The sequence below is a fragment of the Hevea brasiliensis genome, chromosome 8, assembly GCF_030052815.1.
Source record: "Hevea brasiliensis isolate MT/VB/25A 57/8 chromosome 8, ASM3005281v1, whole genome shotgun sequence".
NCBI lineage: Eukaryota > Viridiplantae > Streptophyta > Magnoliopsida > Malpighiales > Euphorbiaceae > Hevea > Hevea brasiliensis.
In genome coordinates this window covers 493955-510592 of record NC_079500.1, presented here as the reverse complement: position 1 = coordinate 510592, position 16638 = coordinate 493955, and the positions used below count along the sequence as shown (strand labels likewise).

Sequence of the window (16638 nt, the reverse complement as noted above, 5' to 3'; positions counted from 1 at the left end):
AAGAAGGATGGGATAGTGGGGCCCATTAATATGATGTAGGGTCTGGCGGTTTTGCATGTTTAGTTGAGGCGTTTCAGTTTGGTAGCGTCCGTGTCCCCTTATCTGTCGTCTCTCTCTGTCTCTCTCTGTCTCCCGTTTCCTGCTCTCTTCCCTTGTCATTGACAGACACACAGCTCCTTATCGTTTATTGTATTGATCGACAGATACATCAGAAAGTTAGCCCATCAATGATGGTTTCTTTACCTCACTCACGATGGTTTAGCTAGGTTTTCTCTGCTACATTAGAAGCCCCATCTCACTCAGCACCTGATCAATGGTATTGGTATCTCATCATATATTGTTTTGGTTCCTCATTTCTCAAGGTTAGATCTTTATCCCTTTCCCCTTACCTTTCTATTGTTGCTTGTCCTTTTATTCCATCATATATTCATATACTGTTTGTTTATCTGTACCTTTCTGTTTCTTGGCCTTTGTTTCAAATTTGTGTTTCCCTCGCATCTTTAACTGTAAATACGGATTTTTATTACAGTCCCCATATTTCTTTTTCCCTTTTGCCTCTTTCTCTTTTTGCAGAAATAAAAGTAATACCGGGTGGAGGCTGTGGGGATGAAACTTATATACCATCAAACCATGAAAGCTTTTCTAACCTTGTTGAACGTTGATGCTTCCCATCAATCATTGATCTCAATGTGGATGATTTGTGAGTAATATGGCAGATTATTCTTCTTATTTGAAGAATTTCTAGCAGTTTCATATTTGCAGCCTTCAAATGCAATAAATTAGAAACGCCAATCGGACTTTCTTGGTTTTATTTTTAGCGTTGTACATTGCCTGTTTCAAATGCAGGGGCAATGATTATTGCATTTGGTTCTTTTTTATCACTTGGTTTATTTATTGAATATTTCGTTATGTTTTTCATTCTCTATTTGCTTTAAGAAGCTTTATTTAAACTACTACTTCAAACGTACCTGCATTCTATAGCAGTAGTTGATGAATGCAGCTACTGGCACACTTCCATTACTTATTTGGAGAAACAATTTTTCGTTTATGATAGCGCATGTTCACAATGTCATGTACAGCAAAAACAGTTCCTTTCAATTATGTAGTAAAATAGCTTAAATTAATATCTTTTCTCATCATACTTATCGTTATCTGATTATAGTTATGTCGTTAAACCCTTTCAAAATTTTTAAAGATTTTTGCAAAATGAAGCGACCAAGTGCAAAAAAATATTAATACGCAAGTTGAAGTTCATTTATGCTTACAATGATTGCTTGGATTTGGGCTTCTTTAGTTACATTTGTATTCAGATGGGTGTTAAAGCATATGATTTTGCTTGCTGGCTATATGATTAGCTAGAGGAGTCCAATGGCTGTGATTTAGTTCAGGGAGACAATTTAAGGCTGATGAACTCAACTTTTATTTATCTTCCTTGCTGTATTTCAAGTGGCATATTATAGCAAGAACAGATGGGATGAGCCATGTGTTGGCAAGGCACAGGGGTTTCCTTTGAAAGTTAAATTCTCTAAGGTGATATTGTTTTGTTTGTTTTAATTCAGTTCCTACTTTATCTTTATGTTGTCAATGTAAGATCAGAAAAATATTTTGGTCACTTTGGCTGATACAAAAGGTTTCATTGTGCTGTGACTAACTAGTTTTACTTGATCGGGTTTGAACCCCGTCATCCAACGATGAATTGAGGCCTTCAACCAATGAGAAATGGATCAATTTGATGTAAGTTCATCTGGTGCTTTAGAATATTGAGTGGGAAAAAGTATCTTGTGCAAAATTTTGAAGGTCTTTGATGAGGTAGCACACTTTTTTTCAAGGAAATATATATCCAACTACTAATCTGTATTTCAAGGTGGTGTGGAAGATTCATAGCCACTTTTTTGAAGTAGTGATTGGCCCAGAAAATTTCATGACATATATGGTCAAGGAAATGTTGTATAATTTGAAAATAAAACCACAATGGATAAAATTCAGTTTGAATTTTTTCAGTTTTCAACAGTTAAGATATGATGGAATAACCGCTATGTTTGTGTCTCTTGAATAGACACTATCAACTGCTTATATATAAGCAGAAAAAACCTTCCTTCAGCAATTGAACTTCTCTATAATCACTCTCAACTTTGTTTGCTGCACAAACATACTTGAGATTTTGCATTCATGTGGAGCACTGTGAGTGTTCACAATCTGGTTTCTTAAGTGCAAAAAGAAATCAAGCAATGGACTTCATTGTATCCTATGGGAAAATATAGCCTTGAGGACTGTGGCAGTGTTACACTTCTTGGGTCCTATCACATTTATTTTGTATTATTGATTTAACAAGAAATGCTATTGAAAGTCACTGAATGTTGGCCAAAATGTAGCTTGATATTGTCATGTGCTGCAATATTTGATCCATGGTACAAGATCAAGTTTATCGAGTACATTGAGTACTGTTATACGAAACTTTACAATAGTGATGCTCTGCAGTTATTGGCACCATTGCTGACAGTCTTTGTAGGTTTTTCAATGAGTATGTCAGAAACTCTTGCTTCTTTTCTGTTAATAGTGCAGGACCTGTTGTTTCCGCTAATGTTGCTTGTGATGGATATTATAGTGTTTCGTTTGAAGAAACATTTCAGAGTGCTAGTTTTCGGACTAAAATGCAGAGGCTGGCCATGATCTTAATAGTGACATAGATGTCTGACAATATTGGAGGTTAAGCTCAATCAAATATCCGGAGTTTTAAAAAATGGCTTGTGATATTTTGACTATTCCAATGGCTACGATGGCTTCTAATAGTGTGTTTACCATAGGTTGTTGTCCAGTGATAAATCCTTGTTGAAATTCACCAAAACAGAAGAGATTACAAGCCTTGATATGCCTTCAAGAATGGCTGAAGCCATATGATATGGCAGATAATTCGACTGTGTTTGGAGCTTTAAGTTTTTGCCATTCTATGCATAAGATCTTATTGATTTACAACTTCTCTAGGGCAGAGTCTGGCTGATGACGATGACTCCGGTTCAAACGATGGAGGTGAGGAAGATGATGCTGATTAGGCACTCAAAATTATGTCAATTTCCTATGGAATGAGATTGATGGAAAAGGTTTGTTGATGACATTGTCAGTGTATATACTAGATTTCCCCATAAAATCAGTGTTAACCCCTAGTTGCTTCCGACTCATCTGTTGATAACCGTTGCTTTGGCTTGGTAACTTGTGTTACTGATCTACACTTGATTGAAATTGTTGGGTAAATACTTTCATGCAGGTTTCTTCTTCAGCATCTTTATTATTACCTTTGTGCAATGGCCGCATTTTGAAAGTTGTGATTTTTTAAACTAGTTTCAAGCAGTGAATAGGTATATAAATTGAAACATATTCTGATATCATTTATATTTGTAACCAAAGGGACATCATTCTTGGTAGAAAATATCAAATAGATTTATCCTCTTGGACGGCTTTTGCTAGTCTTACTCCGGATTGAATGGCCATTTACAACTTGGTTAGAGCCTGTTATTGCCACTAGGCACCAATACAAGTTGAATGATATTCGAGTGATCCTCAGAGCAGACACTACGGATTCAGGCACTATATCAACCTGCAGAACTCACTCATGGCATCTTGGATTGCAGTTGAAGTAATAATTATGCCATTCTGTTATGGGCAACCCAAGCTACAATGTTTGAGAGTACAAGTAAGAATAACAGCAGGTATAATTAAGCTGGAGAGGCTAGTGAAGCTTTAGTGGCTTCAAGATCAGCAGCTTTCTTGAGAAAACTTGATCATCGTCTTCAAGAGCCATCTGGATGGGTCCTGAGCCCAAACCATCAGCAACTCATCAAGATCAATCGTATCACAATCAGACTTTTCAAAGATGGAGTCATACAACTAGGAGAGCAGCTCTGGAGGGGTGACGATGTCGATTCCAAAAATGGGATTCGGTCAAACGTAGGGACTCAAAGGCCTTAGCAAGACCATCGTTGTTGAACTTAATATATTTCATATGTGATTGTCATGAGCATTACTTTTATGGTTTTTAATAGAAAATGTTTTTTTATTTTGTAATATTATCGGCTTATTCTGCAACATAAATGCAAATTTTCAAGAGATTGTAATAATTATAATGAAAAAATTTACTGGAAATGATATTGAAGCATTGAAATAATCTAAGAGTTTTGCGAAAATGAATATTAAATAATATTTTAAAATATTTATTTTATTTTATAAAATTATGTTATAATTTGTTATTATACAATTATTTTATTGATTGAATGATGTTTTTTTTTCAAGTAAACTTGTGAAATTAGTAGTTGAAAACTAATTTATCCTGATAAAACCTTCATTCCAAATAAATTTTTTTTTAAAAAAAGGAAAATTTACATGTAAACAAAAGATACTAAATAAGTAACCCAAAATTTCTCTATGCTAGGCCTAGGTGGAGGTCCAGTGAGCAAAGAGACCAACATTCATATGTCATTTTCTGGATCTAATGTCCTCAGTCACACGCCCCCTTCCACCAGAGTCAGACTTGGTCAAATATCTGAGCCTAACAAGAAACTTTGCCTTCTTCTCCCATTTATTGCCGCCTTCCTTTCTCTTCTTCTCTCCAATCCTCCCCGGCAACGAGTACCGATTCTCCGGTGACCCAACCGCCAACATGCTCTGCGGTGTCCTTGTCAACTTCTCTTCATAGTCCATCAAATGCTCCTTGTGACTCCCGCTGCTCAAAATTCTTGCCTGCATTGTGCCCACCACCTCCTTCATTGCTAAATTTGCATTCCCTCTGTTCCGCAGCAATATCTCCGCTATCTGTGCCGTCGTGAGGACACCGCCGGACCTTATGCAGCTCTCCACCACGTCAAATAGGGAATGTGAGTCTATCCCCAAATAGTTCATCGCCAAGACCTTGAAGGCATGCATCCCACAATTGCCTAAACTAACATGCACATCCATGCGGCCACATCTAATCAACGCAGGATCCACATTCTCTCTATGATTGGTTGTGAACACTATGATCCTCTCTTCTCCGCAGCACGACCATAACCCATCAGTGAAGTTGAGGAGCCCTGATAAGGTGACGCGGCCGCTCTCCTCTTCCTTTCCCGAGTCCTTTCCGGATGATGGCTGGGATCTTTTTCTTGTACTTTTTAGCATTCTATCAGCATTTAAATCGACAGAACAATCTATGTCTTCGATCACGATGATAGACCTGCTGGTGGTTTGTATTAGAAGAGCTCTGAGTTCCGAGTTGTCTGTGACTTTGGTGAGCTCAAGATCATAAACGTCATAGCACAAATAGTTAGCCATTGCAGCGATCAGACTGGACTTGCCAGAGCCTGGTGGACCACAGAGCAAGTAACCCCTCTTCCATGCGCGTCCAACTCTGTGATAGAAGTCTCTTCCATTAGCAAATGAATTCAAGTCCTCTATTATCTGCTTCTTCAATTGGGGCTCGAGAGCAAGTGTTTCGAAAGTGGAAGGATGACGGAAAGGAACTGAGACCCATCTTGACTCGTAAGAGGCATTCCCATTGTTAGTAAAGAGTCTTCTCTCCCTTGACACCCGCTGGAACTCCTCGGCACGTGATGTCACGTGCAGGAGATACGGTGAGAGTAGGGTGCGGCGATGACGCTTTGGTAACTTGAGTGTGAGGCTGCGTTTCTCTTCCAATGAGTCTTGGACAGTTTCGACATGGTGAGTCCAATAAAGAGAGTGGCCGTTGAAAGTGTCGTGGACAGTTTGATTAGGAGCTACAGCAAAGGAAATGCAGTTGGAGGACTTGGAGCGGGAGAGGGTGAGGCGGCGGCAGACGGGAGCGGAGGTGGAAGAGTTAACTGAGTTGAGATAGAGATTGACATGGCGATAGAGGTCATTGATGTCAACACCACAGCAGCCATTAAATTCAGGGATGTCGAAGTACGAATAAGGAGAGATGAGGTCTTGGAGGGACTCGTAGATGGAGCGGAGAAGGGAGAGGAGCTGTGTGGGTAAGATGTTTTGGATGACTGTGAGAAGGCCAAGAAGAGACCACATTTGCGACAAAATCTCCATGTTTCTTCTTCTATTGTCGTTTGTTTTTTGGTTGGTGAATTGTGATTTTGTCTCTGTCTAGGTAATGTGTGCTTCAATTTATATATATCATAGGTGAAAAAGATGACATATGAAGAGAGGGTTGAGTTGGGGATTGAGGACGTTTTGGATTGGGACACCACAGATCAGAGAGTCTGTAGAGGAATCGTTTTAGCAAGTAACACTGTCGTTAGACAAAAAGAAATAAAAGATAAGAGCTAAAGACACTGTTGAGGTCTGAAAAGAAAAGCAGGGTAGAGGCAAACATAAAGCTAAAGATGAAGCCGACTACTCTTCTTTTGCATTTTCTTTGTCTACTAAATTAACTATAATTCATCAATCAAACACTTTGGTTAGTTTAATTAAAGTGTACGTACATGTGCAATTCACCCCCCGATCTAGCTAGCTATCATGCAAATGCTGAATTCTTGAAGTTCATAAATGAATAAGTATACAATTAAATTCTCTTTAAATATTTAGGGTCTATTTGATTTAATGCTTAGATATAACTAAGTTGTTGCTATAAAGCGACAACAAATGATAATTGATTTGCATTAGGCGTTTAGTAAAACTATGTGTTAATACATAAAATGACTAATAAATATATTATTATACGCTGTGGAAATATGTAAACTATAAAAAAATAAAATAAATATATAAAATACTAATATCCACATGGTTCACTATCTCTATATAAGGCTACATCCATGAGTATATCATCTTACACTATCAATAATAATACATCGTCCATTAGATGACCGCCATTAGTAAATCATTAGTTAGTTTTCTTAGTCTACTCTAGACATAACCCAATATATTTATTACTTTTGAATGTGCAGGGGAAGCGTGTTTAGGGCCTTAGAAGATTAAATTTCAAAATTTATCTAGGATTACATACAAGCATACAATGTGCATTATGATTCTAAGCAATTTCTAATGCCCCAAAGCATGTCAAAACATACTTTTAACATGCATTTTGGATTCATTTGCCATCAAGGATTGAGGATTAATAATTAAACCCTAACTAAAGAGGGATTGATGAATTCTAACCTCCTAGGGCGCAGAATCAACCTTCTTATTTCTTTGGAAGTTCAAAGAACTCTAATTGTAGCTCATCTACCTTGTCCATCACAAGCTTCACCAAGTGCACCTTTGACAGCCCCAAAATCTCCCTTTAATTGCTTGTCAACCAATAAACTTTTGGGGTTTATGTCTTTAGTGAGGTTAAATGGATGTATGGTAACAAGAAACTCTTAATAGCAACTTTGATTCAAGAAGAAACAAAGCTTTCTCAAATCATCAATGGAAGAAAATGAGAAAGGGAAGATAGAGAGAGTTGCCATCCAAGGGGTGGAGGAAGAAGATGAGTTCTTCTTCTTCTCTATTCTTTTATTACATAAGACAAAATTCAATTAATTGTTGCCACATGTCACTTTATAATTCCATCTTGCTTTATATTTGTCTTAATTATATTAATCAACTTGTCAAACTAAGAATGAATCATCATAAAGTTGTCTTCCATTATTGGAAGACAAGTGGCACACTTCTATGAGTGCCACGTGTCATCATCTGCAGTTACCATTTTGCCATTGTTTGTAATTTTTGAGTTCTCAATCCAAAATTATAATTTCTCCCTCAAATTAATTTATATCAAATATAAACTAATTAATTAATTAATCTATATTAATTAATTTCACTATTAAATTTATATTTAAACTCTTTAAATATAAATCTAATTTATATTATACATTCAATATCCAAGAGTTGGTTTCAAGTCATGCTAGGGACTTTGCAATCTTATTGCAAACCAAATCTATTGAATTAATTAAATAAACTCTTTAATTAATCAATTAAATCATAATATACTTGGTGATTTACTTGTGCAGGTGTGTGACTTACTAGGCTCATTACTAGTTGGCAATGAGAAATGATATTAACTCTTAATATCATTGGAACTCTTCCTTACCATAAATGATTTCCTTAAATTATTTTAGACATTTCATAGACAATGGTTGACACCTAGCATAACATGTCATGGCTACCCAATTAGTAATAAGGAATACCTTAAATATGAACCTTTAATCATACGTTAACATGCACTAAAATCTCTTTGTTACAAAAATCCCAATTCCAGCTGGAGTCATGGTTAATGTCAAACTCTATTTGTTATGAATGTTATGTTTTCTTTTAATTCTAGTTCTTGAATAATTAGACTTTTTTGTCAGAAACTCCTTTCTGGCTAAGTCTATCTGTCCTGACCAGGAACTTGAATAATCAAGAACAATTAAATGAACATAAGATTTTATCCCCAATTACTTAGGGTAACGGATCCTATCTTGATTAACACCTATCTCTATATATAACCAGTAGGAGCTAACACATGCCCATATTCTCATACATAGTACGAGCATGAAAGCAGTATCAAACTCAAACCACCTATATACAAGATAACTGTGTTATCTTAGGTCGAGGGATTGTATGTACCGATATGATGTTTATGATAATGCATTGACAAGAGTAAATTCTATGTGCTTGTCAAAAGCGTCACAGGTTCGACCTACTTATCATATAAGTGCTTATCATGTTTGTTATGTGGCATGAGACTCACCACTCCAACTGTGACACCTTCACCGTCGGTAGTCCATTCATTCTACTACCTAGGCGACTTACGTTTGTCCAGATAGTCAGGGTGCCTGGAACTACACCTAAATGACAATGAGGACACATAAAATGATAGAGAACATGATAGAAAAATACAAGAAAAATTAAGGTAAAATAAAAGACTTAAAACAAAATTAGGCTAAAAGAGCAGTGTTAGGGACCCTGGAGAAACCCTAGAATAAATTTCGGGGTTTAATTAAAAATTTACCGAGGTGTAAATGGCATTAAAAATGTCAAGAATAATTTAATTAATTGATAAAAGTAAAGATAAAAATAAAAATAGACGGTGTAAAATTTTGGAGAAATTATCCGATCGGTAAATTCGAAAAAGAGTGACTTTAACCCGAAGAGGGGCATTTTGGTCATTTGACATTTAAAGTTGACTTTTGACAAAAAATTTCATTAAAAATTAGTGGTATTAAATTTAGAAAATCCCATAAAACCCCCATGAAAACATGAAATTACATTAGTGCAATTAAAGAGGACTTAAGTGGGGTTAATTGGGAATTTAGAAACTTTGAGTATTATATTATTATTTTAAGTTAGTCGAGGGGGGTATAAAAAGTTAAGTGAGCAGAAAAAGGAAAGAGAAAACTCATCTCTTCTCCCTCATCTCACCTTGCCGCCACCCTAGCTTCATTTCCCATTGAATTGTTTCACTTGCATGCTTGGATTTTAGCCACAATCCACAAAAATTCCCTTCACCAAAGTTGTTCCCCACATCAAAAGGAAGCCATTGATACTAATTTGAGAAGGTAGAAGTTGAAATTGGGCTGTTCAAGGGGCTGCCATCCAAGGTTAGTGCATAATCCCTTACTTCCCTCTCTTAATTTCTTCATTTTAAGGTTAATTGAGTTAGTGTGTTAGGAAAATTTTAGGAATTGATGGGTAATTGGGAAACCCTAATTTGGCAGCCATGGAACTAGGGGGAAATTGTTTAATTTTTAATGAAATTGATGTTTAGAAATGTTAATTAAGCCAAGTACATGAATTAGGATAGGGTTATATGTGGGTGTTTGAAGTTAATTGTGAATTAGGGTTTGTAACCCTAAAAATTTGGGGATTTTCTTTAGGCTTGAATCTGCCCAATTTGGCAGCCATAATTAGCTTAATTAGTGATTAAATTAGACACATAATTGGTGAAATACAATGTTGATTAAGGTGACTAAGAGTATAGGAATCAAATTGCATGTATAAGTGTTGATTTTGATACTTTATCTTAGGGCTTTGAACAATTGTGAGTAATTAAGGATACTGCCCAATTTGGCAGCCTTGAGGAGCATAGAAAATATGTAATTTCATGACTTAAATGATGAAGTATAGTGTCCATGGATATGTGGAAATGAATTAGGCATTGGTAGTTGAAATTACATACACTAATCAATTGTTCTATGCACATATTATTGACCTTGAACAAATTAAATTTAGGGTGTTGAGTTGCTTATTATAGACTAGTGCATACTACTGGATATTGATTGTTGAGATGAATTGGTGATATTAGAAGTGCCATGAATGTATACTTGAAGTTTGAGAGATGGAGAAATGAATTATTGGGAGTGTTATTTTCTGCAGGTTGTGGCCTCAGAAAATAGAATGTGAATTGAGTTAAAACTGACTTTGTGTGATCCAACTGGTATGAGGCCAATTGGAGGTGAAAAATGACATAAAACACTCCAACTTTTATGTAGAAACCATATCCCAATTCTACCTAAAACTGACATGAAACTTGACCAAATCCGGATATGCAATTTTAGTGAACCCAGAAATGACCAATTGAATAGTGTTCACTCTTTTGGTCATATCTCACTGTAGACAGGTCCAAATGACCTGAAATTTATATCATTAGAAAGCTTAGACATAGGGCTACAACTCTTGTAGAGGACACAAAGCCTAGAAATGCCATTTACCTAACCAAATTGCTTGTCTAAGTTGAAGTACCAAATCTGTCCAGAATTGACACTGCCCAGAATTTGCCATATAAGGACCACTTGACCAGTCTTGGCAAAGAAGCCATAACTTGGTCCATATAACTCCAAATGCCCTGAAACTAGTATCAAATTTGCACTAAGACATAGGTCTACAAAAATGGTATTTTGACCAAAACCCAAAAACTTAGGAAACTAGGTCAATTAACTTGATTAAGTTGGCATACCAAATCTTTAAATGGTTCAAATGACCATTAATTCTAGCAAAGCATTTTAAGGATAACTCCTACTATAAGTCTTCAAACAAAATGAGCCATACTATTCTGGAAAGCTAAGAAATATACCTCCAATTTTTCTTTAGGCAACTTCCTCACCTTATGAATGCAAAGAGCCTAAACATTGGGTCAAAGCTACTGCCCTAATTGAAACTTAATTTCTATGAAACACTTGAGACTAGGTCAATAATTTGACTATAAGTAACACAACAAGACTTGAAAAATTAAAATAAAAAATTGTAAGTGACCATAAGACATAGGGTAACATATCCTATGAAGAGTAGTAGACCCAAATATGGCAGCAACTTACTCAAATAAAATTGACAAAGTATAACACCAAAACTGCCTATTAAGGGAACCAAAATTCATAATTGGCCAAGTTATCATCAATTGACCATAACTTAAGTTATACAAATTTAAATGACATGATTCAAAAAGAGAAATAAAGATAAGACATAGAAGAATAATTTTCTTTTAGGAAATGGAGCCAAACAGTGGCCACAAATTGTCTAAAATCATATGCAGAGTGAAAGTCCCAAATCTGAACCTAAAGAAAGGTTCTTGAAAAACATTATTGGCTTATCCCTACTAAGTTACTATATACTAAATTACTTAAGATAGGTATGTGGGACCCATTTTCCAACTACACATTGACACATAAATTCTGTTGTCACTACATTACACTAAACGAATATGTGGGACCCACCTTCCCACTACTAAATGACATGAAAAGCCTACTAAGAAGTTACTAATGCTAAATTGCCCAAAGTAAATCTAGGCTTATGTATATTGTATGGATCGATTGGTATACCAATTAGGGACTACAGATAGCAGTACTGCTTACAGGAATAATCACTGATCGACAAAGTATGTCTGACATGATTGTTCTACAGGCTATATGCCTGACCATTGGCCATTGTGCCTGATGATATTTGTGGCTTAGAAAGCCTACCTGTTGGCCTAGTCCCTGACATGACATGTATATACAGGCTAGGCATATGGCTGTTTAACCAGTATACTCCCGCGTATCCAGCACTTATAGTCTGTTATAGGTTACTTGGACACTGTTATAAATAAATCAAGACTAAAAATATAAGAAATGACTAGAAAAGATACTGTTAAGTTAAATTGCTTCCAAAGTGCAGAAAATTCATAAATAACTTAGAAACTGCCGAACTTAGCATAGAATGATTATTTTAATTGTTTAATTACATTTCTTTTAAATTATGCACCACTAAGCTATTAGCTTAGCGCATATGGTTTTTCCATCGCATAGGTACTGAGACCAGTGAGCCGCCAGCGGCCACCACGATGGCGTCGACAGAGCTCGACGATTTGCCACCGTCCGGAGTCACCTCACCGGTCATTTTGTATTTTGATAGGGCCCATGTATAGACTAGTATTTTGGTTCATTGTGTATAAACATGATGTAATTACTAGTTTATGATGTAATAAAAAAATGTAAGTTTGTATTTTGGATTGTAATTAAAGTTATGAATTTCTGCATATGAATGTCTATATGAATGAATGAAATAAATGAATGAACTTGAGATTGTATAAGCAGAAATGAGATAATATGACATGTAGAAATATGAGACATGGTATTATTTTACTACATAACTTGTGGAAATCGCCATATGCCAATTAAACAGAGAGGGCTCTGCCCGGATATCCACAGAAATAAATTATGATATTAAAAAAAAATTTCACATATTTTCTATAAGTTTAAATTTAACAATGAACAGAACAGCATAAGATAGGGTGCTCCGGCACCAAATGTGGCACTCCTCGCTCGGCTACACTGTAGATGGGTAAGGGGCGTCACACCAACTTATTAGTATCTCATACTAATTCTTTGGGAACTAACATAAATAATAATCTTTCTGGATAAGTCATGTCCTGTGTGAAGTATCTTCGATTGTGAATCAATTTATGATACTTTGTACTAGAAAAAATGTCACTCATATTCTTAACAGCTTAAGAATAGCATTTCTGACAAAATACCAATGGACCTTTTCCATTGCATATAGACAAATTATGTAAATAGAAAAGAACAATTGCCTTTTATTAATAAAATATATACAAGATACATACAAAATAATATGCTCTAGGATATACTACTAACAACTTTAACTGCATTATATGTGTTTTCAACTACATGGGCAATAGGCTTCTCACCAATGAAAAGAAATTCCTTCCTCTTGAATTCTATGTCTTTTTTTCACCTTAGACCGAAACCTCTTTCCCTACATGATATTGCAATTGGTAAGAGTCTCTCGTCAATGGCAGGGCCAAATCTTCAGCAATTGGCAAAGTCCCTCTCTACAATGACGACAACCCCACTCTTTTTAAATGGGCGAAGCCATTCTCTATGAGTAAAACCACTTTCCATAGGTAAAGTCAAATAACATTTCTACCATTCTTTTATTTATAGTATTAGACCCCTCAGTACCAATCTAATTAGGAATTTCACTCACTTTAGGAATAACATTAAAATATAAGTTCTATTTTATATAAAAAATATTTTTTCATCTTATTATGAAATATTTCTCCCACTCAAATTAGAAAAAAAGAGTCTTTCAAATCAATTAGAATTTTGTATCATAAATCTAACAATCTCCACATTGAAACAAAATTCAACACATACCTCAAATTCATGGGTGTCATCAAATAATTAAATCTCCATACTTGAGCTTGAACCATTCAAATCTTCAATTTTTCAATTTTTATATTGGGTGTAACTTGCTTATTTCTTCAAAAAATCTTTGCATCATCAACATTCTTGATTTCACATCAAGAGCTCCACCTCAATATCAACTTTCCACTACTTTAAGCTTACATCTTTCATGTTGCATGTGCAACTTCTACATGTTGTAGTAGTTCCACCTTCAACTAAACTCACCAAAATCATCCTTAAGCTTTAATACTAATTATTGTGTACCGCAAAAGTATGTAAATTATAAAAAAAAATAAACACACAAAATACTAATATTTACATGGTTCACCCTCTCCACATAGAGCTATATTCACAGGTATGCTATTCTCTACTATCAATAATAATAAATCGTCCATTACAAGCTTAAAACTATACTACCCAAAAACCCAATTACATCCAAGAGGACTCTTATTATATAACTGCTCATAATAAATATATTAGTTAGTCTTCTTAGTCTTTTCTGGCCATAACCTAATATATTTACTAATTTAATTATATTATACAACTGATTTAACAACCAATTATAAATTAATTGCTAATAGCAATCAATTTTTGAATCAGTTATTAAATTTTCAAAAATTAATAATTTTACTAAAAAAGTAAAATCACAAATCAATTGTAAAATTGATTCCTAATAACAAATGATCTTAGTCAATTATAAAAATCAGTTGCGAAACTGATTGTTTTTGGGGTGAAATTTGTCTCTTTAAAAGACTTACCAAATAGGTTGATTCAATTGTTTGGATATCAATTAGCCAGTGACTGTATCCAGTAATTGAATTAAATATTCTTTTATAAAAAACTAATTATTTAAATTAATGATATTTAAATTTTTGGAATAGTAAAATTTCAAATTTTGAGTATGAGGAAAAAGTGAAGAGTGATTTATAAATGGATTTTATTAATTTGGAAATGCAATGGTTGAGTAAACACAGCAAGGGAGTGAGAATTAAAAAAAAGGAAAGAGAAGAGTGTGCGACTCGGGCGCGCATGCAAACACACGAGACACAGACTGCTTTTTCTTTTATGACAATATGCTTTTGTTTCCTCCTTTAGCTTACTATAATCTTTAGCTTACTATAATCTTCTTTTTTTTTCTTTTTAATTTCTTGAAATTGAGTTTCTCAGAGGTCAGAGAATGTTCTTTAGAATAATTATCCTATCATCATGATAATGATGGTGTGATGTGAAATTTTTTGACTTTTTTTTCAGTCTTTTTTTTTTTTTTTTTTTTTTTTTTTTTTTTTTTTGGATATGTTCGTTTTTAGATATAGAGGAAAATGAACTAATGTATGAAGAAATAAGTTGAGCCATATGCTTTAAAGCTCCTAGGGCAAAGATCCTTTTAAAATTCCAGAAATATAATTTACGCGAAAGGCCATTTTGTAAAGTTAAATATTTCCCAATTACAAAGATCATTTTCACAATTGAAAAGAACGGGCCCTGGATGGAGGTTTTTTTTTTTTTTTAATTTTTTAATACTTATTTGGCCCTTTTGGATGAATTATTAACTTGTAATGCATTTTAATTTTGTTTACTAAATTTAGCATAAACATAATATAGATTCAAGAAAAAAAAAAATATATATATATATATAATTATGTGTTTCACTGTAAAGTTTATATTCATAAGTAAAATATTAGAGAAAATTTCATTAAAACAGAAAGAAATAAGTTGTAATCGCTCTTTTATGCTCTAATTTCAATTGGTTTACTTAATTGAATTCTCGTTATCTGTTGAAATAAATAAAATTTAAAATATTTCTTAGTTTTCTTTTTTTTGTAAAAAGAAAAAAAGAATAGGGGATAGAGGGAAGGGATATGGTGGTGGTGGACAGGTGAACATATTCCATTCTTTTGCACTCGCAAATTTGTAAACTTTACGGGACTATTGCTTTTGAAGAATTAAAGGTTCATTTACAGCTCTATCTTTTTACCAAAAACTGAGTCCAAAATTCTTTCAAGAAACTAAAGCAAGTAAATGTGCGCAGCTTCAGATTGAAATTTAGAGTGTATTTTTTGTTGCACTTTTAGTTTTTTAGGTATGAAAAATGGTTGAAATTTGTTAAAGGGAAAAATAAAGCTAAAGAGAAAAAGAAAGAGGTTTTGTTTTGACATGAAAAGACACGAGCGATATATGAGTGAAATTCGGGTGTGTATATATATATATATATATATATATATATATATATATATATATATATATATATCAGACTTGCAAGATAGCAAACTTGTAGGAGAATCAAGAATAAGGCCAATAAATTATAAAGCACCATTATCTCGAATGTCAAAGATCAAATGGCTCAGATTCCATAAACGAAGTGTGGTTCTTTTCTAAGATCTTTGTATGATCAGATACCATTCAAGAAGAAGGTTGATTTGAGAGTATTCTGGCCTTTAATTGTGGTCTAAGCGGGTACATAAAGCCGAGACAATGAGTGGATAAAAGATTCTTCTTTACATGTCACGAAGATGAAGGAGAAAAAGAAAGCTAGCAAAGAAGCTTTGGGCTCCATTTCGTCTTATAAATGAGTTATGGAGAGTTAATAATGTGGTACTATTATAACATTGTCTTCATCATTACACATTTTACTACATCTAAGTCAACATTAATGAATTTTGATTCAATATACTAATGATAAGGAATCCTTTCTTGACAACTTTAACTTCTTTTTTTTTTTTTTCAAATCATCAAATTCTTTTTTAAGACAAATCATGAACAACATCGAATATATTGATTGATCTTATGAAAAAATTGATTTAATATGAGTCTAGGATATCTATGGATCTCCTTCCAAGTTATAATTAGAGTGGAGGTTTATTTAAGAGAAATTCTTAGGTAGACTCAATCTATCATGACATTCGCAAACTAATTCAATCAAACCATTTTATATATAGTAATACAATCATGAATAAATATATGATTAATTTTCAATTAAGGGATTTTGATGTTAAAGAGAGGACTGACCTACTTGATCATGCAACATCTCTTCATAGTG

General features: G+C 34.2%; 1 protein-coding gene and 1 long non-coding RNA gene across 5 annotated transcripts; one reads left to right on the top strand and one right to left on the bottom strand.

The window, feature by feature from the left end:
- The first annotated feature begins 75 nt into the window (after nt 1-75).
- On the top strand, nt 76-4059 carry LOC110644252 (uncharacterized). 4 transcript variants are annotated; one of them, XR_009150442.1, is made up of 5 exons: nt 77-362; nt 574-2521; nt 2606-2706; nt 2805-3098; nt 3403-4059. It is a non-coding gene; the product is annotated as an uncharacterized LOC110644252 (long non-coding RNA). The 4 variants fall into 4 exon arrangements; XR_009150441.1 differs by having other exon boundaries at nt 76-362; nt 2606-3098; XR_009150440.1 differs by having other exon boundaries at nt 78-362; nt 574-2706.
- Nucleotides 4060-4410: 351 nt separating this feature from the next.
- Nucleotides 4411-6236, bottom strand: LOC110644268 (AAA-ATPase At4g25835-like). Its single transcript, XM_021796964.2, has one exon. The coding sequence runs from the start codon at nt 6043-6045 to the stop codon at nt 4468-4470; it is 1578 nt and encodes a 525-aa protein (XP_021652656.2). The 5' UTR covers nt 6046-6236; the 3' UTR covers nt 4411-4467.
- Between the last annotated feature and the right edge of the window lie 10402 nt (nt 6237-16638).

What these genes read in the sequence shown, in the direction of transcription:
- LOC110644268 (XM_021796964.2), bottom strand. Translation starts at nt 6,045, where the DNA reads ATGGAGATTTTGTCGCAAATGTGGTCTCTTCTTGGCCTTCTCACAGTC.